This window comes from Chamaea fasciata, unplaced genomic scaffold (assembly GCF_029207755.1).
Source record: "Chamaea fasciata isolate MVZ Bird 193981 ecotype frontalis unplaced genomic scaffold, bChaFas1.0.hap1 SCAF_7, whole genome shotgun sequence".
In the NCBI taxonomy this organism is placed as follows: domain Eukaryota; kingdom Metazoa; phylum Chordata; class Aves; order Passeriformes; family Sylviidae; genus Chamaea; species Chamaea fasciata.
In genome coordinates this window covers 41,291,938-41,319,582 of record NW_027094092.1, presented here as the reverse complement: position 1 = coordinate 41,319,582, position 27,645 = coordinate 41,291,938, and the positions used below count along the sequence as shown (strand labels likewise).

At 43.0% G+C, this 27,645-nt stretch overlaps 1 protein-coding gene across 2 annotated transcripts in view; it reads right to left on the bottom strand.

The window, feature by feature from the left end:
- Nucleotides 1–27,645, bottom strand: part of ADCK1 (aarF domain containing kinase 1) — a 75,136-nt gene that overhangs the window by 8,280 nt on the left and 39,211 nt on the right. For both annotated transcript variants that reach the window (XM_066188588.1, XM_066188587.1), the window contains exons 5-7: nt 15,181–15,339; nt 11,288–11,446; nt 7,946–8,062 (exon numbers count right to left, since the gene is read on the bottom strand). In XM_066188588.1, coding sequence (XP_066044685.1) covers nt 7,946–8,062; nt 11,288–11,446; nt 15,181–15,339 — 435 coding nt within the window. The remainder of the gene's footprint in view (nt 1–7,945; nt 8,063–11,287; nt 11,447–15,180; nt 15,340–27,645) is intronic.

Below are 27,645 nucleotides of genomic sequence, written 5' to 3'. Positions count from 1 at the left end.
GAGCTGAGTAGCCCTTGCTGACAGTCCAAGGACGCGCCGAACAGTCTGTTTTAAGCCCATCATGTCACTCATTCACAAAGCCTCCCAGGGACCCATACACCAGAAGGAATGGACTCAGACATTACGACTGATCACAGCATCAACCCTGACACTGGTGCACACACCGGGCTAACCACACTCGGCCCTCACTGTCTCAGCTGCTTGTCCTCCAAGGGCATGGAGAAGCACAGAATTATTGAAGATGAGGACTTGGGGACAATCTGGGGCCCAACATGATGCCTCATACACATTGAACACAAGTCCAGACAAGGGTTGGCAGTTCTGCAAACCTATTGATTTATCATGGCTGAAGGGGTTGTGCAATCTCCATCCATAGAGGTTTTACAAACCAGACTGGCTAACACCCTGAGTAAGCTGGTCTGATCTCATAACTGACCCTGCCTTTTGACCCTCTCCAAAGGAGATTTGATAGAAGCCTTCCTGAGGTTCCCTTCCAAACCCAAATATCCTAGCATCCTACAAAAATGCCTCTCACCAGGTTATCCATGCCACCCTCATTAACAGCATCTTATGATATGGCTGCAAGCTCCAGATGCAGAGAAGGTCCTCCCTCTTGAGTCACCATCAGCAGAAAGGTGACCAAATAGATCTATGGTCATAGCCTCTTGCAGCCCTAATGCAACACAAAAGCAGCTTGAGATCCATCTTCCCATCCTCCCATGAAAACAAAGTGGTTATAGCCCTGCTCAGACTCACAGACTACCCAGGTCATGGGTAGAAGACAATGGTCACCGCAAGAACCCCATCCTCTCTCTCTTCCCTCCTGTGCTTATACTTACTTATTTCCCAACACGCAACCTTGAGTATCTCCAGTATCTTCAACCAAAATTTATGACTTCTTTAAGACATATGAAGGTATTCTATACTATTTCATTAGCATACAGAAGATATGTTACAGAGATTTATGATGCAAGCATTTAAACAATCTTCGCTTTTGGAAGAAATTTACCATGGAGCTGTGGTGCACACTAAAGGATTTTCACATAATTTTGTCTGTTGTCATACCTCTAAAATAGGATACAAAATAAACTAAGATAGAAAGCAACAATACTGTCAAACTCTAAACAAAATAGGAAGCTTTACACTCTAGGTCTTAAAGTGTAGTATGTGAGTAGTGACCTATCTTTATAATTCTGACAAAGGGAGTTCACATTTCTTGAGAAAAAGTTAGGAAAAAAACATGAAACCTTTATATACATTAATTCTTCAGTACTGTGCCTTGTCACTTCAGGCCCTTACTCCACACTTATTGAGAAGGCCACTGGATAAATAATATCTACAGAATTCACTTTGGAAGAACATGGCTAAGTGAAATGAGAAAACAGACTTATGAAAACCTCTGCTCAGAAGAAGGGAGGAATTCAGCATGCATTTAGGCTATGTAAGACCTCAGGGTGAAGGTGCATCACAAATTAGAAAAAAAGTTTGCAATGATTTACAGAAGCAAAGACCACAGTTAACACACAGGCTTTTTGTTATGACACAGAGGTCATCAGTCCTTTCCCTGTTTATCATCCAACAAACAAAGTCTTTATCATTACCAGTGTCCCTCAGCATTGTTCTGCTGCACACTGTAAAAAAATAATAATCTTGTAATAATAGCCTTGGAATTCTACATTCACTTCCAGACACCTCATTAACTCAAGAGATGCAGACTACACAGAGGGAGTTCAGAGAAGGCAAATAAATGAGCAGGATGCAGGAGGCATTTACTTGGGAAAAAGATTAAAAGAGCTGAAGATTCCAAAGTTGGCTAAGGAATGGCAGAGGAGGAACAGTCTAACGGTTAGGAGGTTTGAATAGCAAGGAAGCAGAAGCACCTGTAGTTCTGTATGTGCTACAAGAAATACAACCAGGCAAAAGCGGGTGTAATCATGAATGGCATAATTTAGGCATAACACAAGAACAAAAACTATGCTGATCAGCAAGCAGAGCTTAGCTTGATGTATCAGGATGACATCAGGCTCTGCGTCTGGCCAGAGGCATGTCCCTGCCTATTGCCAGAACGTGTTTTATTGCCTAAAAGAAGTTAAATTTGCCTGTTTGTGCTGCAGTAGAATATGATGACTACAGTCACCAAGTAAGCCTGTGGCCTTACCAGTCAATATAAATACCAACCTGCCATTGCCAAATTATGAGACATGACCATGACACTGTGTCAGGCAAACCACACATTTTCAGCCCAATGTTTTCATTTGGAAAAAAAAAAACAGTTCTGAGGAATAAACAGATTGCTGACAATAATCAAACAATGGAGTGACAGGTACACGTATAACAGCCAGACTTGGGAGTAACTGTTCACCAGCCTAAGCCCATGAAGTGCTTTTTACATACTCTACCTGGCAAGGATGTTACATGTCACAAACTATCCTATGTGAGTTACAAACAAATACAGAAGAAAGTACGAATGCAGTGCAGACATCAAGGGTTTTTACTGTACAGCATCACACAGTCCTTCTACAAACTGATCAAGCTCACTGGAAATACGTAAGACAGAAAGTATGACTTCAGTAGCTGTTCCAAAAATTTATTCTTTAGATAGTAAGAATGTTTCCCCTAAATCCCAGCCTAACTTTAATGATGTTCAGTTTAAATCATTTCCTTAGCTAGCATAATCCTGGAGTTTAACTAGTTCTGTTCCTCTCCAGTATTTACTACTCCAGTGTGTCCACCAGTCAGATAATAATCAGCAAAATAAACAGCAGAAATAAGCCCCATTTTCTACAGGATGCTCCTTGGTGTGTCCTAGGAGTCCACCTGCCTTTTGCAGTTGCACTGCACAGGAAAAACATCCTGGGACTAATATCCTAAAGTTAATTCTAGTATGGCACTTCCCTCTGACAAACTCCCAGTATATTTAAGAAACTCTTCTCATTAGTTTTCAAGCACATGACTTACCACTTGACATTGCTCCTTTTCATCCCTTTCTACCACTTCAGTCCTCAAGGCCAAAAAGTGCTATTGTTACTCTGGTCCTCCTCTGCAATGTCAGACCTCCCAGCTTGGTGTCATCAACAGTCTCCCTGATACAGTTTTGTTTGTGTTGAGGGCATCACCAGTTTGTTAAATGAGATCTGTTTGAAGAGCAAATCTCACAGAACTCTACTATGGTAACTTCTATCCACCACTGCCTCTATGAGTTTCTTACCCACTTTGCAACTTCCCTACTAATCCCCACTTTTTCTCATTAATGGAGTTATATCCAGTGTACCAAATATTTTAACAAGCACACCTACTGCATTTCTGTCACCTATCTCAGAGGATCCTAAGCTGTGGTGCAGGTACCAGCAGTGATATATTTCTTCTTGTATATGTACACAGTCACAATATGTTGCTGCCATCCGTTTTGAAAGCCTAGACCACCTGTCACCCTGTATGCAACTCTCCCCTCAACAAATCAGCACACCCACTGACAGTGCAATGTGACAGTAACAAAACTCTAGAAAGTTCATCACAAGTGAGTATCTTTACACCAATACACAAGAGTTAGGAAGAAACCACCTATAGTAAAAAGTACATATATCATGCTCATGGGTAGCATGATATAATGCAATGTAACCAACCAGCCTGGGTTTGCTGGGGAAAGTCACTGATACTTTCCTGGACTTGTGAGCAAGCTGGAGTGATTCTGGCTCCATGCCTCTAACTGACATGAAGAAGAAAAGCACAGAAAAAATACTGTGTCACGGTCCTATAGAGATGATCTCACTGCCTGCCCCTGATAAGTCCTAGATGAAACTGCCTGATAGTGCATCATCCCTTCTCATCCCACCTCCATCTGTGACTGTCTCTTTAGATCAGAAGCAGATACTAGTCTCTGGCCTTAATTTGGCTGTAATATTTGCCAATTATTTTAAGAGACGGCGACACTAACTTCTATTGATCTCATTAAAAGTAAAGGTCGTTGTGCAGCTCATTTCTCAGGGCTCAATATTACCTCCTCCGGCCAAAATAATAGCATTGATTTTGGAACCTTAATCGAAGGTTAATTGGATTGAAGACTGTATTGGGTTTTTGCTTGCTTTCTGTGCTGTTATTACAGCCATTGTCTAAGGTTTTGTTTAATCCTGCTAGGGCAATTCTGCCCAATTAAACTGGTGTCAAATTAGCAAAGGGTGTGGATGGAGAATAGCCACAATTTGAAGCCTTCTCTGCCTCTGCTCTGAAATGGCTCTTATCCATAGTAGATTAGGGTGGTCACACAAGAGATCTGATTCACACTCTGTCCTCTGTGATCCAGTTGCGAGGCTCAAAAGTGCTTTGTTAGGCAGTACTATTACTATGCAGTGATCTAGCATCACAGCAAGATGATGTCTGAACACACTTGATATCATTAAGATACAGGAATAGTTTTTAGGACTCCTGGAGTGCACTCCAAGCATGCCCTGTACTCTCTGTTGGGGACTCAGGAAATTATTTTCATGCTCAATGCTCCATCTTCCATGGCATGTAAGTGGGGAGAAATACTCTGACTCATCCACCCAGGGAACTGAGGCACTAACTCGTAAAGTTTGCCCAGATTCTCAAAAGCACACAGCTAGAGAAGACTAGTCGTATTTTTTATTGTTTCTTGCATCCCTGTCAGAACCGAAATGACCATGGGGATCATTTCCCTTGGCTCTAAATGCAGTTTTATTTCCTTGGATTTAATGTAACGCATCTTGTTGGGACTTAAGCAATTGATTGACATTCATGCTCAATACCTACTTTCAGTAAGAAACAGATCTGTGTGTAATTTAACTCTTTTACCTGGTGTCCGTGCACAGTTCAAAAGCTGAAAATACTGGAAGTGACTACTCCTGCTTGTAAGTGCCTTGTGAATTTCTCTAAGCTTCAGACAAGATGAAAAGTAGGAGAATGTGCAAAGAAACCTCTCCCCAGACTAACTCAGTAAGTGCAAAGAGCAAGAATAGCCATTTCCCCCCGAAACAGTGTTCTTTTCCATGCTCCGATTCATCTAACACTTGAGAGTTATAAGCACAAATACTTGAGACATGAGAGGTTTCCACTGCTGACAAAAGGATCCCACACTGGGAAATCCCACTTAAATTTTAGCAGCTACACAGCTACAGCTCCTGGCTCTTGGCAGAAGGGTAAATCCCACACTGAAAGCATATTTCAAGTTGCAAAGCTGTCAAAAACAGGAAGGTGCTGGGCTCTTTATCAAGCTAAGAGTTACCGTTTCAGTGTAGAACCCATTTAGTAATAGAAAGAAGCAAAAAGCCATAGTAGGACGGAGTAACAGATGGCAATAATTGTGCACAGTAGCTCATCTTAAGTACCTTAGCTGTCTGCTTTCAATTTTCAGCTGGACAAAACACGTTTTTGACTTCTGAATCAACCACGGCTCGTGACCAGGCTCTTAGTAAGCTGAAGTACATGGCATTGTTTCCTTTCCTTGACTCAAATCCTAATCAGACTGATCATGGGCACTCTTCACTTGGCTACCTGAGCTGGCTGTTTAGTTTGAGGCAGTACAGCACATGCCATGAGCACATCTGGAAGCTCCACATGTGCTAGAACCTGCTGATACAGCAGCCTCTGCAGAGACAGGCAGAGAACTCACAAGGAAGGACACAGAGAACTCATGTAGTAGACCAAAGGTAACGTTAAGGTTTGTATACAAATAAGATCTCTCTAAATGAATCAGGTATAATCAGAATGGATGCAAAATGAACATTTGTATCATTTGGGATCTTCTTTGAAAATCCATACTCTAAGTAGCCTTGTTGCCCTTCCTTTCCTCCTGTATACAGTATGCTACAAACCCCTTGAGAGCCCCTCAGTCTAATTTTTCTCTCTTTCCTGCTCTACTTCTTTCAAATATACCTTCCCAACCAAGACTGCAAATGTTATTGTGTTTAAAAATAGGAAGAGCCCACTTTACATATGACCCCTTCTTAGCCCTGCCGTGTTCTAGTCTTCCCTTAAAATTCCTGCCAGCTCATTCTTGGTAACACTACTCTCCAGATTTCCCTTTCACTGTCAATATCCTAGTTGCATGTTCCTCCTCAGCTACACTACAGTGTACAAGTACACTTGTACATGAATAAGTAACTGTTCCACAGGCAGATATTTCAATGTTTGCACTTGTCTTTAGAAATCAAAGCCTTCTCTGATTAAATGCCATTACAATCCAGCACTTGGACGGATCCAGAGAGATTAATGTGCTTTTGGGCAGCTTTAATGATAATCCTGCTACAGACGGTATTAAGTAAATGTCAGTAACCTGGTTTGAAGGGAGCTTTCACCTCAGGGATCCTTTCCATTTAGAGGAGAGAGGCTCAGCTTGCTTTTCAAGGCTGCATTGTCACAAAAGAGAAATCCTGCTTCGTGAAGACTCCTCTTCCTCCACACCATAAAACAAAAAGGAGTAAAATAATAGAGGGATTGATAAAATAAATATATTTGGGTGATTTATATGGAGCTAATGCATCTCTTGAAAGCCAAGATTGCTGTCATATTATAAGCCAGGTCACAGTTTTGAAACCTGGGCTGCCACCCCCTCCTCACACTCTTTTCAGTGTCTGCTGCCTTTTGCTCATCTCTCCACCATGCCATGCAGTCCCTTACCCAGGGCAAAAACAGCAGCAGCCAATAATTAACCTAGGCAATATTTGTCCCCACTTGCTGCACCTTGCTGCAGGAGAAGTCTAGGGTGTGCACTGCCCCTACCTCATCTTACTGTGGCCATAATATCAGACCTCTTTACCCATCACATGATTCTGTCAGGCTCAGTATTCCCTCCTTTCTACCTTGCTTTGTTAGCAATCAGTAAAAGTTAATTACTAATTTCAGGTGGTGGGGAGAGAAAAGAAAGAAAGAAAATTCAGTCCTACCACTGAGCTGAGGAACATCCTCTACCTGATAGATGGCTGGAACTCTCTGAGGCTTTTCCTTTGCAGTAGTACAAGTCTGTTGATAACTTTTTAAAAATTACTTCTTAGCTATTATTTAGAGACCAGCTCAGACTCAGGAAAGTACATGATTTCACTGCTGCATGGAACATATTGCACCAAGTCATCACAAAACAACCTTCCCAAAGGCATGAATTAACAAAAAAATTAGCAGAAACTTTCACCCTACATTGCTCCTACCACAAGCAAAAGCCTCTGTAAGTTAGAAAAACTGAAATTAGCTCTTTCTCTACAACTTTGCTACCTCCAGCAGTCTGAGAAAATTCAGAGAAAATCCCAAGGAGCTACACTGTGCTAACTACCTCAATCTCAAAATGCATCTGCTGTCTGAGATCTATGAGGAAGCCTACCTCAAAATCTAAATGTGCATATTGCTCAAGAGCCCTTCTGTTAATGCATCAAAACAAGCCCTTCTGACTATCTCAAGACTTGAGGAATATTCACTCTTCTATCTGAGCATGTGGGCTAGATTTTACCTCTGCCTATAGCAGAAGTAGAGGATAAAGTCACTCAAAGAAACAACTCTCTCACTTTGGTCCAGTTGACCTGTCCAGATGAACGGAGCTGACCACATTTTGCTACAGACAAAAACTTTTCAAATCTCTCTTAATAGCAAAGTCCATGAGATAAAAATAATCAGAAATGGAAGTTATTCCCTTAGGGTAACAGGAACTTCCATGTTGGAACAAACTATGGGTGTCTTTAATGTAAGAGCATGGTCATCTTTCCCTATGTCTCCCTGAAGATCTCCCTAGCTCTGCAGCCTACAGCAGAGTGTTCTCAAAAGGGATTATGTACTTTTCCAAAGTACACAAGAACAGAAATCTCTCAGATTGACTGCTCTGTTCACGTCCGTGTGTGCTTACTCTTCTGTCCCGTCCCATCCTGTCCGCCTCCATTTTGCATCAAGGTCAAAATCAGCTTTGCATTGCTCAGCATGCCCGATACAGAGACGGCTGAGAAAATACCTCATTGACGTTGATGCCATTCCTCTCCATATAGGCCCTGTCATTCACTTGTCCCCCTTCCATAAACTCCATGAGAAGGACACGCCTTGTTGAGAGATCCCAGTAGATCCTGGGGACCTGAAACAGAAACAGATGGGGAAGGTCAGGCAACAGCTTGGGAAAGGAAGGAGAATATATCTCACAAATCCCAGAAAAGGAGTAAAAACGGAAGCAACTGAAGTGAGGACTTGGCTTTTTTGATGAGCACAAGGGAGGTAAATCCATCTATCAGCCTCTTCCACAGGACAGCAACAATGTGAACAAGGATAATACACTAATTCAACTACAGTAGGATCTGATCTCATGCAACATTTCTGACCATGCTCTACAGGATTCTGACCACCTCCCATTCCTAGTGATGTCTGAGATACCTTTCCTACCTGCTCTGCAGCTCCTCTAGTTGGGCTGTTTAACTAGTACCTGTCACAAGTTTCTGAATCATCCACTCAGCTCCTTTAGACAGGAACTGCATTGTTTGCTATGCACAGAGTCCACTTATGCAGCTTTAAAAATTACAAGCCATCGTCATAAATTGTATCTCTGCAGTGCCCCTTGGAACACGAACGCCTTTGAGCTGACAAACCCTGCATACTTAGGCCATCTACAATTGAACTGGGAGAAAAATCAAGTGTCACAAATAAGGGACTTGTCACAGAAACCCTGAGAACCTTAACTATCTTATTGCCAACAACACAGTAACGAGCATAAAATGTCAAAGCACTTTTCATTCAAGCTATGGTAATCAAGCTGAGTGAGGTACCAGAGAAGAGGTCTGGTATCATCCAGGGAGGCAGTGACAAAAGGCTCAGGCTGGCTCCCCATTTTCCAGCCTCCATCCCCAGAAAAATTCCTCTCATGCTGAAGTCCCTATTGTCAAGAGCCATTTTGCTGAATTCCCCTTCAAAATTCCTTATGCTACTGTGCTGACCAAACCCTCAATCTGCCCAAATCTGCTTTTGCACGTAGGTGAAACCACACATGTACATTTTAGCAAAGACGTAAGGGAACTCTGCCCGCTCTCATTACTGTGCCCCAATAAAGAGATAATAATTTTGGATCATGCAAATAGTAAGCCAGCTGTGCAGTCACCTCTCCTCACCCTTCTGATTCGGCCATGGACTCAGGACCAGCACCTTGGGGCAGGACACAAAGCAGTAAGAGGTGTTGTCCATCAACTGACCAAAACCTGGGGATGACCAGCCAGGCCACTGGAGCTCATCATAGCTCCTGAACAAGCAGCATTTGTTGCTTTTAACTATTGACAATATCCCAGTCCCTTACAAACTATCTGCTTCCCTCCTTTTCCTGTCCCAGAGAGAGCACTTCTATGCCCCCACGTGTGTGCCACTTTAGATCAAAGGCTCCTTTGCTGAGCAATTTCAACATCTCTCAGTCCCATCATTCAACACTCCTAGTACACTTTGCACGCGAACACTGCTTAGACTTTGATGTCATAGATCCACTAACAGCAAGGGGGATTCAGACACTCACAGCCTTCCCAGCTTACCTGAATTCTTTGCAGTTAGATTGCTGAGAAAGCCTCCAAACTCCAAAACTAACAGTTCCCCATCCCATCTAGCTCACTGATCCTTTAGATCACTTCTGATGACACTCATTCTTGTCTCAGGATTTACACGGGCAAGTCAGTGGGCTTGTAAAGCACTATTCATGCTGTCGAAGATGCCTCTCTCAATCACAGCCAAATTCTTCAGTGATTTTCTTAATTACTCACAGATGTTTGGCTCTAATGCTTGTGTGTGGAAATAATTTATCTCTGGCTTTAAAAGCTCAAACAGGTTCACAGCACAAAATCTGCTTCACAGCTTTCTAGCATGTTTGGGAAAATTTATGATACAGGAGGCCAATTCTTCTGTTGCTTTTAGGTGATGAACACGTCTCTGAATTGGCAGGTCAGATAGGAGGATCCATTATTTAGCCATCTCAAGTCATTTGTTATTGTTACCCATACTGGTATCATGATAGCTCCTTACCCTAGCAAGGAGCTGATTTGCCATCTCCATGGGGATTTACTTCACAGTATGCTACTTGCCGCTGCAATGGATACACGGTCTAAGGTGCATCACTTCTGATAAGCATCCACTCAGCAAAACCACTGGCCTCTGGCCTTCCATGTGGTGGCTCTTAGCTATCTGTGCCTGTGGGAAGGCCACTGCTACCACTGGGCTCCAAAAAGATTCCAAAGCTAGCATTAGGCAACATGGAATTATAGCCCTTACATGGAAGAAGCAAGGAAAAATGGATATACCAGCCTGTGAAGCCTAACAAAAACTCCTCCTTATTTCAGACCTCTGTCACTTCTGTCTTGGGACTTCTGCATAAACAGGAGCTGACCAGCTCATTTGGAACTGTGTATGCAGGAGGGTCCACAGCAGGATGCATTTTTCGCTGCCTTTTTGTATGTGCCATGGGCACAGTCACATCAGTGTGTGCCCAGTCTGGAAACACACATACTGTGCTTCCAGAAAGCACACACTGGAGGCTCATGTCTCTTGCATGGCAGCAAAAGATTTCTGAATGGGTGACTTTGAAGCTGTGACCTTATGTGTTTCCAAGAAAAAGATGTGTACATGTCTGGTTGTACTTGAGACATTTGTCAGTGACCTAAGTGTGTGGCAGGGGACCTGGGGGTAAAGTATCAGTGGGGAAGACCACACATGGGTGCAATTAGGTTTCTCTATGAAGGTAACATGAATGCATTAGCCTTAGATGTGTATGAAGGATAAATATCCAATTCTAGAATGAGAATGTGGTCTTTTGCAGTAGGAAGGACTCATGTGAATATGCTTTTTCCTGAGATACAAGGTGTCCTCAATACTACTTGACATCATCAGTGTCAGTCTAGCTTTTCTGTTCTATGTCCATTTCTTCCCCTCAGTTGAGAGAGCCCAAGAAAAGGCACATCAGATCGCTCAGCAAAGAATGGCAAATCCACAGTCTCTGAACAAGTTCAGAAAGAAAAGAAAAATGAAGTTCAGAAAAAAAACTTGGGAAAATGAGTAGGCTCCAAAGGCTGCAGGCTCCAAAGGCAGGAGGCTCCAAAGACTGCTGGTCGCAAGCCACCACTCCTGACCTAATAGAGTGCATTCAGTAGGAAACAAACAAGAAGAAAGCACGTCTCAGAGCATTTTCTGGTCTATATCAGCAGAGTTGTCTAGGATGAACAACATAGAGGGGCTGAACTCCATTCTCCCTCCTTATGGTTCCTCCCCTTGGTGAAGAGGGGCATAAGACGCAGTAAGGGATACTACTAATGCACGTACACAGAAATATGTGTGTCCTCACCTTCAGGAAGTCAAAGTTTTTGAGCATATGAGCAACCTTCTCAGCATTTCTGCCTTCATTGAGGAAATCCAGCTCTAAGGGCAGATTCTTCTTAGCTTCTTCCACCAGCCACATGAACTCAAAATCTGGAAAAATCTGCTTCACAACCAAGAGGAGAACCTGAGAACAAGGAAACAGACAATCAGTTGCATCCTGGCTCCAAAGCCGCACAGCTACACACAGTGCTGTTTTGATAGGATTATTCCATATAACTCACAGATAAAAAAAACAAGTACTTTTAGGGTTCCTGTAGTATCACAACACAACACAGTGTCATGCATGGGTCATGTACCACAATTTCTGGCCTCTACTTCCACAGAGGAAGGCACATCTAGGAGTTAAATGATGGCACACACATCAAAGGGAGGCCAGCTGGTTGCTGCCTAGAAGTAAGAGAACAAAGCGCTGGAGAAGAGACCACGTGGCCAGATCTCACCAAGGGTGTTGCCCTGGAGCAATTATCTTCTGAGTCCTATAATTCTGCAAGTCATTCTTTGGCTTCATTTGAAGAGCTTTCAGACAATGTAGATGAGGAAGATCCAAAGTAAGACTTGTCACCTCTATGTTACTTCTTCCACTGCTGAGGACAGAAAATCCTCTGGGCAGTTCAAAGAAAACAGTGGAGTTTGGATACGGTTAGTAGGCTACAGATCTTCAAATACCACTTCTGGTGGGGATCAGAGGGCAAGTTCCTCTTCAGCATCAGGCAAAGCCTTCCTTATATGGCTGAGGAGGTATTTGCCAAGTATCATATATCCACCACATGGAATGCTACTCTTCTTAAAGGGAATAGATATACAGTGACACAGCACCTTGAAAAGCCCAGCCAAAAGGTTCATTGAAATATTTGATTGAAGCAACATTTAAGGGGTGAGTGAATCAACATTCAACAATTGGATAGCATAATCAAAGCTGCACAGTAGCCAAGTACACTTTCTATTCAAACAAAGGGACAGTTTCTCCACCAGAGCCGCAAATTTCCATAAGCTCACAATTTGGACCACACCTTAAGGAAATTAATTTGTTTGGCTGTTTTTAACTAACTGAGTCATAAAATAAGTAAAAAACCCATAAAAACAGAATGTACTTGCTGTCTTTATTTCACCTGTTCTGCACAATTATCTGGAAACAGAAATGGGCTTTTAAATGTGTGTTACTGCACAGTTTCCTTTCCCGATCTCCACCACCGAGGTGGGGACTCCTGCACTGCAGGAGGAACATTTAAAGTACACACAGGAAGCCGCTATCATTGAAATGTATGACAAAAATAAATTTATGAACCATCACTGCTCCTGTTCAGTTGTGTGACAACATTTGTTCTCCACCCCATCTCAACTTCTCTTATCTAAATGTCAGTTGCAAACTCAATGTTCCTTTAAAAATGTAATCACCAGGTTCCAGACACGATTGAATTGTATTTTTTACTGTTATATCTACAGGCATAAATCCTTTCAAATTTATGTCACCCAAATGAAATGTAACCAGCGATCTTCATGAACATGAACATAAACTTCATAGGGTCTTGAAGATTATTTCATTGGTGCCTGACATGAGAAAATTCATGCATTTTTTCACTTTCTTCAAACGCTCTTTTCAATCCATTTGCCAACTTGACCATCAGCAGGGACACCCTAACAAGTATTTCACCTATCCCTTTTCTGACATCTTACATATTGTCTTGAAATAACTATTGATACATAGAGAGCAGTGAGGTATCTCTCTCTGGGTTTATCAGATGCTGTACTGATTTTTAAAGAGTTAGCATCGATGCTATGAAACCTCAAGTGAATTTAGGAATTTTCCAGCTACCTTTTCTTGTTCAGATTCCTTCCCATCAGTCCCTAAATAAGACCATCTCTATCAATATTTAAATTAACCTCTTTACCTAGCTGCAATGTCTGTTTGATTCTTAAAGGACCAGAACACTAGCACATGTGATACGGCTTTCTACGCAGTCTACACAAAAACAGTCCCACACAAGGATACAATGATGCATGTAAGCCAAGACTCCAGAAGAGAGACCTTTCAAAAACAAAACTGCACATGTCACCTTCTGAGCTACTTTCCCAATACCTGTGTATATACAACACGTGGATGGTAAACTACATTGTCTGTACAAGGACAGTACTAAACTACCAAAAGAAAATAAACTGGTTTAGTTTCAAGTTTTCCAGGAGGAATAGTTTAAAACCAGAAAAGACAGGAATCATTCCAAAATAATTTGTTTAAACGTCTCTTACCAGTATCATCAGCAATCACAGCAATGTGGCATGAGGAAGTATGTTTCTGTGATATCCACTATTAGAAGGGCAAATGTGCCAAGGTAAATACCGGTTTTGGCTCATTCACACAGAATCCTCTTATTACCTTGATCCCATACTCTTTCATTACCTGCTCATCCTTAATCCTTTACTGCTCTTTTTCTGCCACCTTGTTTTGGGAGGGAGTGAAGGATGTCATAGGCCCCCTGAGAACTGCTGCACACGTGATGACTCACTGAAACAAATTTACTGGGCAGACCACTGCAGTGAGCCCTGGAGAAAATCTGAATCAAATTCAAATCTACAGCTGGACCCAAAGCCAGTTCAAACAGTTCTGTGTTCTCAAACCAGCACTGAAACAGACAGATCCTATCTTATTGGGACATCTCTTTGGAACCCAAAAATTTCTTTCAGTATGAGTTCAAATTAAATACTCAGCTGCAAACTAATGTGCCCCAGCTGGAACCAGCTGTGCTACTATGCAGACTAGCCAGGATTGCTCAAGGCAGGGTATTTTAACTGCCTAGAGAAGCTTTAGTTATGTCGTATTCTGAGTGGTTCCTGGCAGAACCTTTGATTTCTGATCCTCTGTGATGGAGAACTGTGTTGCTGCATCAGCAATATCCTCCAAACACCCATCAGAACTCCTCAGCTTACGCTTCCCCTCTTTATTTCCATGGACCTACCTGTCTGCCAATAATGTGTATTTACTGTATACATAGACATATCTAGACCTATATCTAGGTATGCTTTAGAAGGAGAGCACAAAGCTTTAGTGCTGCCACTTACAGACCTAATCCTTCCCATCTCCTCCACCTCAGCCCTGTGTCCATTTCCTGTTCTATACCATATCATTGGCATTTTTGTCTGTTGCAATGCAGTACAGTGCTGCAGTTTTTCTCCATTTCCTCCTTTCCATGGCTAGACTTAGAAGTTTGGGAAAAGCCACAGCACTGCACTGGAAAATAGGAGTGGTAACCACCATTCAGAAGAGGAACAGGAGCTAGGCGTTGAAACTTTTTTCCTAGCTGAATCCCTCATTTGTGCTCCTGTTAGGTAACCTGCTGCATATTTCAGTGTTTTTGTTTCTACCATGAATCAGTTCAGCATTAAGGAGCTGATGAAGAAACAAAACTGAATCACAGTAACCTCATCCACTGTTGAATCCACACTAGAATTTAATTGAAAAAACCATGCAAATAATGGACAATGATTTTCCTTGGCCACACAGCCCTGACGACAAGAGAACTGAGACCAGTTAATGGGCACACAGGGTGAAAAGAGACTTCAGGACTCACTCTCTATTTCTTAAATATTATATGGACTTACTCTGATGTCATTTATCTTTACCTGTCTTCTCCTTCTGCCCTCCTTCCCTCTTACCCTTTTGTTCAGTCTCTCCGTCCACACAATCACCAGCACTGCAATCCTCACCAATTTTCTGTATTAATCCTGCAAGACAGCATTGATCTCTGTGGAGGTTTCACAGCCTCAGGTTGGTGTTGTTATACATGCTCACACCATGGGTGAATATGGTCCCCATATGCTTCAATGGAAATTTTTCTGCAAGTTGAAGTCAACAGGTAGTTTTACCTCCATGAGCAAAATATCCTTGGAGCTCTGAGCTTGGACCTTGGGGTGCTGGATTTTCACTGCCACCGTTCTCCCATCCTGCAGCACTGCTTTGTGTACCTGGGCTAGTGATGCTGCTCCCAAGGGAGTGTCCTCAAAACTTATAAAGAGCTCTTTTATCTGCCAAGAGAAGAGAAAGAGGCATCAGCTTGGGGTAACAGAGGTTATTCTCAGGAAAGCCCTGCCCACAGGCCAGAGAGTTCATGTGCCAAAGCTGGGCAGACTCAGCCCTTTCATCCTTCTTCTCTCCCCTTTTTTAGCCTTGTCATTGTTTGGCCTCTGAGTGAAGCCTACCAAACGTGCAAGTGCCCTGGAGATACTCTGTTTATGAAAACCTGTGACAGAGTCCCAGTAGCACGTTTCATCTTGGACATGAAGTGCCCAGGTAGTATGTGAGAGACTTCTTCAGGCTGTCCTGAAAATGGTTTGGAGTGATTATGGTCAGCATCCTGGCTGCAGAAGCCAACAGCTGTTCCTTTGCACGTATTTCTTTTGCAGATATTTAATACCACCCACCATCACCCTGAAACCTGACAATGTGTATTCCTGTGCATTACAGCAGCAGCAGCTAGCTTACTTGGTGAAAGCCAGCACATGACTGGGAGCAGTGGTTAAGGGCTGCATTCAGGGCAGGGGGATAAAAATCGCTGTTTTAACCTTGACAACTTGGCCTAAAAATACGTTTAATGTGATGGACTTTGTACATCACACCTTCTGTAAAAGTAACCAGTGCTGTCAACTCAGAAAAAGCACCACTCAGGGACAGCAAAGCACTTGGCGAGCAGGAGAGGAAATTATTAGAAGCTCTGGCTGAGAAATTCAGGACTAGACTACAAGGGAAGTTGCAGATTAAACAGATTTACCGGGAGAGGGCCAGGAAGCAAAATCCAAAGTAGACATGGGTGAGACAAAGGGAGAGGGTAAAGGCCCATCCGCCCTGCATAACACAGCACCCTGCTAGAGACCCTCTTGGCAGCACCAGGCAGTACATGCTCTGCAAACACTACAACCACGGTAGTGCGATTTCAGCCTAGCTGACAAAGCCCCTCCACACAGTCAGTCAGCTCATAGGAAGGGCCAACACAGATATGTGGCTTCAGGCATAGTTCATGTAATGCTAGATGAGGATTTTTGTCCTGCTCTGTAGGGCAAGGTGAACATAAGCTCTGAGGTTTCCAGAAGTCAGCAAAGGGAACCTGTCCTACCGTTCTCACGGGTTCTACTGATTTCAAGTGAGCAGTTGAGAAGCCTGTAATTTATGCAGTAACAAAAAAGAAAGAATGTCAGTGCATTTTTATAACCTGCTTTTTAAAAGGTAATTAAAGATGGAAGCTGCAACAACCTAGCAATTAAATATGAATAAAGACCTTCTAAGCAAAGTCTTCATGCAAAGCTTTAAACCAATACTCTTTTTGCTGAAAAGGAAGAAAAATCCTACAAGGAGCAGCCTGTTCCCTCCTGCAGCTGCCAAGGAATGAGCCCCCTCCCACACCACCCTACTCCTTTTCTCCCAGCCCCTTCTACAGAAAACTACTGCTAACAACAAACTGGAGCATTTGCAGTAATTAGATACCAACACAGACTCAGCTGCCTCTAGTAATTCACTAGGAAGGTGCATTTTATTTATTTAATTAATTCTCTTGGGTCCTGGCGGCAAAATCAATTAAGTAAAACAACTGCATTTAAAAACAACTAGTTATGTGGTTTTTAATTACAGCAGGTCCATAATTCAAACCTATTGGCATTTGTGTCTCAAGAGAAAATGTGTTCAAGACACAGGGATTTTTACCTTTATGTGAAGTGTATGTACTGCCTGAAGAGAGGATCTGTTAAGGGTAAAGATTTAAGGTGGCCAAGAGCCTGCTGGGCTGTAAGGAAGAAAAAAATGCAAACAGAGAACTTGACACATGAGGTCGAGCTGAGACTTTTTTCAACTCTCTCAGTACCCTACATCCTTGTATCAGAGAGATGTACCCTTTACAAAGTGGTTACTAGTCTAACTGTCCTAAGGCTGGGTAACATCCCCCAAAGGTTAAAAACACAGAATTGGGAGTTTCATTGGCTTGAATCCAGCAAGGTACATTTATAGTAAGATCATATATAAATTGGATAAAATTCCATCTGCTCTGGATTTCAAAACCTCTTAATTGCCTACACTGTCAATCCAGCCTTTTTCACCAGTACTGAATGCATGCAGGGGAAAAAAAGAGCTGCACATGTTCCTTCTGGCAGGAATAATATATACCTCATTATCGTGTGACTAAGTTTTCTAAAGAAACGTAATTGAAGAAAGCTGCGTCTAGGAGTTATTTTGGATAGAAGAGTTTCATTTAAAAACTTGCTACTTAGCACATGGAAGTCAGGTCAGCAATCATGTCTGGTAGAGCCAGCCCAGTGGCCCTTCTGCAATTCCAGGGCAAATTTGTGCATGTTCACAGGCAGCAGACAAGGACAGCAAGGTGAGGGACTGCAACAGAGCCAGAGAATTGATGGATACCCCAGGAGGAGAAGGGCAGAGCATGCACAGGGGGAGGGGGCAGATCACAACTGAGCCATTACATGAGCAGGTGTGAGGCTGAGATAAAGCAGAAGCACAATTATGGCTGGGCTCCAGGACCCCCCACTTAGCAAATGACCCTCGTTCATTATGGAATTGTCTTTTCTTAGCTAGCTGGAGGTAGCTAATGCCTCTGCTGCAGGCTGTGTGTCCCAGACAGGCAAAAGTGAGCAAGAGGCAGTATGGAAGCAGAGAAGAGGTGAGCCTGGTTCCCAAACTGCCTGCCAGGGACTGGGGTCTTTCCAGGGGAAGGTGGCTGCACCCATACAATGCAAGCAGGGAGTTCTTGGAACAGGCTTCAGGGTCTTAGTGCTCACAAGCACCCTTAAAAAACCCTGTAATTTCCAGGATGAATAATTAGCAAGCAAAAGTATGGGACAGTCTTAGAGCCCACCTGACTTAAGGAACTCTCAAGTTTTTTCCAGGCTACAGCTGGTCTCAAATGGCCTCATCAAACTCGCTGTTACCATCTGTAAACCTGGCAGGAGATGAAACAAGCATAGTTTCCCAAGAGGTTTAATAAAGGTTTAAAAGGAACATTAGAGCTGCTCTTTCAAAGGAACAGGACAGCCAGCTGCAGGTTTACAGCCGTACAGGTGAGTGGTGTCCCTGCACACAGTGGTTTCCCTCGCTCCTTCTGCACAGCCAGGTCCCCATTGGGCACATGCTCCACCAGCAAATGAATGTGCACTGTAATTCACTTGCTGGAAACATAGCCCTGACTGTTTAATTCTAAAGAATGAAGCTCATTTGATTTTAAATATGCAAAATATACATGATTGTTGGTATTAGTATTCACACCTCAAGAAACTGACATAAAAGCTCTAACAGGATCTATCAACTTAGACTCTTACTAGTATGTATTAGTGCTGAGGTTGCACCAAGAGACCACATTAAGCCTAGAGTGCCATGGTATGACGTGCACAGCCACCATGGGGCCTGCACAAACTCATGCTTTCCAGGAGTTCCCCGATGTCAGCCTTCCTCACATGCTGAACTGCTTTCTCAAAGCACAGCTGCTCTTCCCAAGGACTGCAGCACTTACTACCTGATGCCACAATGTTGGGCATCAGGATGCCTCAGTAGTTTTTGTGAATCCTGTCCTTAAACACTTAGGAAGATACTGGAAATCAATTGGATTTAAGCTCCCAAATCCTGAGTCCTTTTTGAAAGTATTACCTTACATGACCTGCCTAGCATGTTCTGAGAAGTCTTTGACAGAGCTGGGATTTAACCCAGATATCCCAAGTTCCAGCCTGATATCTTAATCTCTAAACCATAAAAGTTAAATGTGCATGTCTTGCTAGCTAATTTCTTTTGAAATATATTGCCTCTTAATCTCAACCTTTTTATATCCATGTGCTGCAGCAAATGATGGAGTATTACTGCCTGGTTTCAACTTGCCTGCTTCACTGAGTTCTCTTCCCTCTCCAGAAAGGCTAGTCTGGAGCAGAAGCCTAAGTCATGGAGCCCCTCCCCAGCCCAAACACCATATAACATCGTTCTACATGAGATGTGGTGGCTCTGCTCTGCCACTGTGATGAATGTTGGCCATGTGTCAGCAGTTTGTTCAAGACAAACTTAGGGAGCAGTGAGATGCACGATCACTAACAACAGAAGGCATCAGAACTTTTAGAATTCACTTTATCAACACTAGCACGCTATTGCTCTCAGAAATGTGAATGCCCTTCCTGGTTTAAGGAATGTGAACCTCATCCTAGGCTGGTCATCTTTTCAGCAAGATACACAAAACGGCTCAGGCTGCCAAGGACTCACTGATCCCTGCAAGTCTGCAAGACTGGAGTTCTAGCTGTGAGAAAAATGTTACCTTGGTGTAGAGCAATATACTTCCCAGACAGCAAGTGAGGGGTTTTTCCATTGTCCCAGCCTTTCTATCCCCTCTACGAAAACAAAATGTCACAGTGTTGCTCTGAGAATTATTAAGACAGCAAAAACTGAAAGATTAGATTTATCGCAGTAGACAGTGGATTATGAAGAATAATTCATCAAACGTCAGAACAAAAAAGCCCACAATTTATAGGCGGCTTTGTTGAGTCAGTGAAATCTGATTGGACTTCTCTCCACCTAATGAATGCCAAGCTTAATTGATGGTTCCTAAATTCATCTGTCAAGAACATGAATTTATTAATTCAGTATTTTTAATAATATTTTAGATGTATACAGAATAGTGGTTTTGTTTTCAATGGATTTGCTGGTCTTAATATTACATTTACACATACATGCTCATATTATATAGAGAGGTATGTGCTGCATCCAAATGAAAGTTGGTAAAGGTATGTGTATATTCTCATGTGCTGAAACAATTACTGATGGCTTAATACAGAAAATCCCTGGATCTTTCAGTGTACAGGATGGAAAAGTAAGGTGGTTCTTTTCAGGGGGAGATATGCAATAAGGCGCCTGCCTAGAATTTGGAAGAGCTTCGGTGTAACATTGTTTCTCCTTGATATCCCATGTGATGCTGGGCCACACCATGTCACAGCACTCATGCTTCCATGAGCAGAATTAGGGCTGTCAACACAGCTAGAAATCTGCCCTTGTCTAATTTATAAGGACCAAACTTTTAACTTTGCTTTTAAAAACCTATCTGTATAATACATATACAATAGTTACTACACACAGCCACAAACACGTCACTTCACCTGCCAATGGTGAATCACTGCTAATGTTTCACAACAAGAGTACAAAATCAGGGCTGTCCATCAACCATCAGAATTTCTTCTAGAAGAGGGGTTGTGACTCAGATGGGGTGTGAAGTTCACTTTTTCCTGTTTTTTCTATCTCATACCACTTTGGACCTCTGCAGCCCACTACCTGCTAAAACCCTGAGAATCTTCTCTGGGATCCAACCAACAGCATTTTTCAGTTACAAAGCCATTAGTGTTACAGAAAATGAACTCTGCTGAAGGAAGAGTCCTTGATCCCCCTCAGCCAGAGACCAACATTTGCTCACTCACTCACTCACTCACTCATTGTCTGATACCCAGGATCCTGGCTCCTTCCTGTTCTGCTCATCTACAATCCTTTTTTCTATAGTCTCTTTTGGCTAGACAAGCAGCGGAAAAGCCTACACGAAGCCACTCTTGTATTCACCACATCCATCCATTGAGCTGTACAGCAGCAGTATCGGTCCACTTCACTTGCTATAGTACCTTTAATTGTTACAGAGCTATACCCTGAGGAAAAGCACCTTTTATTCCATCCCTGATGACTCCTGCATAACAGTCTGTGCTCAGACACACCATGGAAGCTTCATTTATTTTCCTGAGTAACTCAGATCCTTAAGACATGGCAGAACTGTCTGAAACTATCACTCATGCCAGATCGAAACCTGGATCTCAGTGGTGACAGCTACAACAGGCAGTAAGAGCAATGAGCAGACAGAGCAGATGTATGTCTCTGAGACTCTGTGTGTGAGTTGGACCTCATCTCCCATCTCTCTAAAAGGTGAGCCACTTACCCATGGCTCCCACAAACAAACAATATTCAGCCTAACAAAAGCAAGGATTATCATGGCCAGACTGGAATATAACTGGCTCAGGAACATCCTCCTGGCTGGTACAAGGAGATAAATGTCTTTCGCCAATTAAACTACTGGATGTCCTACTACCTTCCAAAGACACAGGACGCTAAAATTAGCAGATTAGCTCAGCACCCACAGGTGCTTTCAACAGCTGGGAGTTCTACAGGTTTTCCAACAGCATTTCCCCACAGCCTCTTTCGTATTTAGTTTCATTTGGCTGCTCTTTGTCCAGATGCTGGTTTCACAAAGCACTCTGAAAGCAGAGAAACTGCACAATATACTTCTGATGTAAGGCAGATATCGAGCTAAATTGTAAGAAAGCAGAGTCCAGACATCATCTGCAGGGCTAGCATAACAACTTTGGTAGCACAAGCATATAGATGAAATCAGAGAAAAAAATCAGCAAAGCTGGGATGTCTCCAAACAAGTTTCTAATCTAATCTAATCTAATCTAATCTAATCCAATCCAATCCAATCCAATCCAATCCATCCATGTGTGTGCAAACATTATTCCTGGTCAAAGTACTCCACACAGGGAGCTTTCCCCCATGTCTATATCCTCATATGCAGAATTATATTCCAAGAAATTCTACTTCTCAAAAATGTCCATTACCAAAGGAAAGATTTTGCTGTTGGAAGCTACATCGAAATTTTTAACTGCAAGTCCTGTTCACTTCCCTATGGAGAAGATGGAAGGTGGAAGAACCTTGCATGACTGAATCAACTATTTCCTCAGAATTCCCAAGTGATAACAAAGGGATTACTAGTCCCTCTAACACTGATGTGGAGATTGAGAAAATGCTGATTTTCTGTCTCCAGATGCAGTTAATTAGCACAATGACCTGCGACCTGTTCAGCATCCCACTTCCTTCCATCTCAGAATATACCATCTTGTGCATCTAGTCATTTTCCTGATACCCTAAACCATTTCCACACCCCAGCCTGTCGGTGACTGTCCTCCAACAGCAGCCAGTGCTTCCTTATTCTAATGGTCAAGCAAGACTCCACCAACAACTATGCTTGTGTGGAAAGGGAAGATGTAAAGCTACAGTCTCTCTTATGTGTACAGTAAACAATGTCACTGTGCACTCTATGTTGCATGACATAAGTACCTTATAGCCTATGCAAAATGCACAGACCAAAGCAAAGCAAAGCCAAGATGTATGTATACATATATAATCCTGTTTGCTTTCCATTCCATCATGCTGAAAAAGAAAATAGTGAGTTGTGATCTACTTACTCACTCCAACAGTGCAGACTATGGGGCAGATGCTTCCCTGGTCTTCCCTTGCACATACAAATGCTTTGTTTAATTTGCTCTTTTATCTTTCTACCAGTTGAGTAACGCTTATTAAATCCACTCTTTCCTCTCTGACTTTTTGGGGAAATATTACTTCCTCTGCATCTCTCCTGTCTGTGAGAATGGAACCACACTTGTCAGTTGTTCAGACAGACTGGAATCACAGCCCTTCAAGAGCACACAATGACTCTACTCCCAGCCATCTTTTTGTATTTTAACTGAAAGCATTTTTTTTCTTTCCTCCCCCTGCTAACAGAGGGTCTCATTTGTTACCCCAGTGCACAGTGGAAGCACAGCAGAAGACAACTCTTTACTGCATCTGCCCAAAGGGATTCTTATTCCATGGCTGAGGTAGAGCAGTACTGGCCCCTCTCTATTAAAGTCTTCAAGGCTTTCTGTGTTCTTTGCAGCTCTTCAGCTCCCAAGCAATAGAGCTGAAAGTGCTAACAGAGCAGGAACATCCCAGGAGCTGCTAAGGAAGGGGAAGAGTCTCCTCAGCCTTCTGCTCTTTTAATGACTCTCTTAGTATATCTGAGCAGCTGGCTTATCTCTTTCCCAGCTTTCTGGAGCTGTTACACAAAGCTCTGCTCACAACCTCTACCCCCACCACTGCATCTGGATAATAGCTCACATAAAATTCCCACTTCCTTTCTGCTGACTTGTAGTTCTGGCTCTGTATTCTACATCAGCCTGCTTCTAGCCAAACTACAATTTCAGCCTGTTTCTCAGTCATCTTTTTTCAGACAGTCATATCTCTCTTCACATTCAACAAAGTTAAAGCACAGTTCCTAATCTTCTCAGTCAAACCATCCCTTCCATCTCCTTTCTCATCACAACAGAGAATGTCACCAACTTTTTTGTCAAGTATGCCTGCAGCCTTGACCTTGTCATCAACACTGACCTCATTTAGAGGCCTAAATCTAGTACTAGACATCAAGTGCCTGGTGAAATGACAAATAACAGGTCAAAAAAAGACAATTGTCCCCCATCCCCTCGAAGTTCCATTTCTCTTGAGCCACACATGTAGTAAGATACGTGAAGGTCCCCAACACGATGAACCCCTTGACTGAATTGCTGAAGACATATCCCCAAATGATTTATCACCCCTACAGATGCCAGCAGCCTGGTGCAAAGACAGAACATTCGCAAAGAGTCATCAAATCATAGAACAGCTCTGGCTGGAAGGGACGTCAAAAGATGGTCTGGTTTAACTTTTCATGGCAAAGGGAGCCTAGAAGAGATTGTAACATCTTGAAAACCTCCAGTGACGAGATCTCTGCCACATCCCTGGGGAAGCTGTTGCCATTGGTAGTTCTCAATGTAAAAAACTTCCTACCTGTACCAAAATGAAGTTTCACTCGAAATGCCACAGAGATAGGGCCAGTTGGCACATAGGCAAGGTGGTTAGATTTAAGAAAACACCCAGAAGCAAATGAACTTCCAAGACTGTTTTGACTCCAGATATAAACACATCCCCCACCACGCACTGGCTAAAACCTGGGTAGGAAAGGGTCAAGAAGCCACAATAAACAAGCTCCATGTTAGTCACAGCCAGGCAGGGGGAGGCTCACAGAGGACTGCAGAGATGCTCCAAGGGCCCTGTCAGCAGTAAGCCTGCACAACAGCAGCAGTCCTGTGAGAAATAACCAGCTGCCAGAGCCTGAGGATATATGGGAACCTCCAGGAACACACATCACCTGTGCCTCATCCGAAATGCCTCTGATTCAGCTTTGAAAGCCTGGGGGCTTCAAGAAGTGTATAAGACAAGGCAGGGGGGTTGGGGGGGAATGTGTATGGGCAGTTTTATGTGACTATACAGAGTGTGATGAGGGGATGTTTGGAAGAGGTCGGGTACAAGGATTTGGTTAGGAAGTGAAACTGTGCCAAGGCTTGAGCACAGAGTTAAAAAGGAAGCATAGAGCAGGGCATTTGTATACAGCTTATATGGGGAATGGTAGGTAAAATCTATCCACAGAGAGGCAAATGAAGAATAGGATCAGGACAGTGCTTGTGTGTGCACAGAGGCAGGGCGTGCAGGAGGAGTGGAGGGTTCCTCAGTGTGTGTACTGCAGGACAGTACTGCATTTTGTTTTATAGTATCATAGAATGGTTTGGGTTGGAAGGGACCTTAAAGATCAGTTAGTTCCAACCTCCCTGCCATGGGCAGTGATACCTTCCACTAAACCAGGTTGCTCAAAGCCCCATCCAGGCTGGCTTTAAACACATCTAGGAATGGGGAAGACACAATTTATCTTGGCAGCCTGTTCCAATACCTCACAACCTTCACAGAAATCAGAAAAATTAGAATTTTTTCCTAATATCTAACCTAAACCTATCTTTCAGTTTGAAGTTATTCCCCCATGTCCTATCACTACCACACTACTCTCCGGCTCTCTTATAAAGACTCTCTTTAGGTACTAAAACGGGCTATGATGTCTCCCCCAGTCTTCCTCCAGGCTGAACAACCTCAACTCTTTCATCCTGTGTTCACAGGAGTGGTGTTCCAGCCCTCTGATGATCTTCATCACCTGGGACAAAGAGCAGGAATGACAGAAACAGCATTGGACAACACAACAGCTGTCACCAGGGTGAACAGAGGCACAGTACAATGATGACATGCAGAGTGCAAAGCCCAGTCCCAGACAGATTCTGCCCAGTTATATCCTTTCCTCTGGCTTTGGTTATAATCACACAGGTACGAGCAGGCCTGAAGTCTTACTGACACATAACACTGCCCCAGATTAATAGAACGGGAAAGTAGGAGTAGGGGTCTGAGGTGGACCTGGAAGTACATGCAGTCTGGCAGATGTGGGCAGCCCTGCCAGAACTGAACTCGTATCAAGAAAGGGATATAATAAGGTCACTACTTTAGAAGAATTATACTTAAAAGGTAGTAAAGCTCTGCCAAAGATGTAAAGCTCATAAGCCAGTTACTGGTGTTAACTGTGCCTTGATGGGATATTGAAACACCAGCACACACGGCAGATAAGCCAATGTGAAAGACACAGCTCTTCAGCAGTCCACACCACAGAGACCAAGGTGCAGGGACTAAGCAGAAGATGAGGTAGAATTGATGGGGCCCTGGAGTTTGTATCCTTTGCAGCCAACTCTTGGGGAAAAAATGTACAGAGATCAATTAAAGTCCCTCAAAAGAGACAACTGCACAACAAATTAAATCCACAACTGACTTTGCCAATAGTGTCACTGACACCATGCATTAGGTCCTCCCTAATGACCAGTCATACAAACCATGGGGTCCCAAGCTCTCTGCAAAGAGGAGTCCTATGCTAAACCAGCCACATCCTGCCCTGTTTCCTTCTCATCAATCTCTCCTCTGAATATCAATTTTTCCTTTCTTTTCCTGACCATATTTCCCCTGCTTTTCACATGTCTGCTCTGACCTGTTTGCTCCTACAACAGTTCATTTATTATCTGTCTTTCTCCTCTTCCTCCCATGTTTTTTTCCTTGCCCCCAGATCTCAGTGCAGGGCTGCCAAATCCCTGCTTCACTGGTGTAACCCGGCTGATTTACTTTCCTTAAAGCAGTGTCTGCTCTCATGTAAATTACCCTCCAAACCCAGCCAGTGAAATAGGTTTGTTCACTAAACTCTATGAATAGGAAAGTAGGCACAGCTGGCCTATTCATAATCAACATAAAAAATAGATTAGCACTTTACAGATTAAACATTATTGTTTCAACAGTTAACATAAATCAACTACACTTACAGGCCTAGCATTGCTGCTGCCACTGCAGGGTGACAAGTACAGCAAAAGGAAGGGCTGACAGTCCAGGGTACAGTAAGAAACAGCTTGAATGGAAGTTCTCCTCTGACATCCCCAGTGTGTACTGCTACCGGTTGTTACCAGGACAAAAGTGGGCTACAGAAACAAAGCTTGGAAGATAATTTTGATTAATTCACATGCATTTCCAAGCAATCTACCAACCCACTATTTAAAGCCAGAATCCAACGGCCTTTCTTCCTTCCCTCAGGCTGATGCAGCTCAAAAATGGAGCAACAAAGTCAGCCTCTGAAACAGGAGCAGGACAGGACCTCTAAATACTAACTGGTATGTAGCTCTGTTTCCTATAGTTCAAAATATTTGGGCTTCTGTGGATGCAGATAAACAGTTTGGTGGATTCCATCTATTGTAACCATCTCAAAAAGCACCTCATTACAACCCAAGATTAACCTCACCAAAGAGGGGCCAAGTACCAAGATCTACTTCAGACATGTCCTGAGGAGAGCAAAGTCAGGAGGGAGTATCCCAGAGGGGTCAGGCTGCACTTTCTCCCTCATCAGGTACAAGATACTAAGTCACTGGAGACACTCAGTCCAACACATTGTAATCAGTGTGCTATATGCAGTAATTAGAGAGACAATGCCTACAGAACCACTCTGCTCCATACCTTTTCCATTCCTTCCTGCTCACTCACTGAGAACCACCCACTGTCTCAAATGTTTATCTTGGAGCAGCCAATCTGTAATTCCTGACCTGGTTCTAATGGCTGCAAGGGACTGGCAAAGGCCTTGGCCAGGATATCCCATTAAGAATCAGCCTCATACCTCTTTCAAACAAAAAGGAAAAAAAAATATAGAAGAGGAATAGATTGGGTCCAAAGGACAAAAGATGGACCAGGAGAAGAGGCATTGACTTATGGGTTTTCTTGGCCACCAGGGCTAAAACATTAGCAGCTTACAAAGGGCAAGGCAGGAAAAGTTACATGGAGAGACTTCTTTACTATAGCCCCTCTTAACAAGCCCTGGTAATTTTAATTGCTCTAGCCTCCTTCTAGCCTTTCTTGATAAATGGGAATAGCAGTTAATAGACCTAAACCAATCAGCTACATCCAATAAGGTGCTTGAGAAAATTAGCTTTGTTCTCCATGCACAACTGATAACACCTCAGTTCCATTCATTATCCAAAATGAGCTAACTAATGTAAATTTTCTATTAATAATTTGAAATTTGGAAGGATTGGTGCTGAAGAGCATTTTCCAAGAACTTGCCAATTTGAGATGCAGTA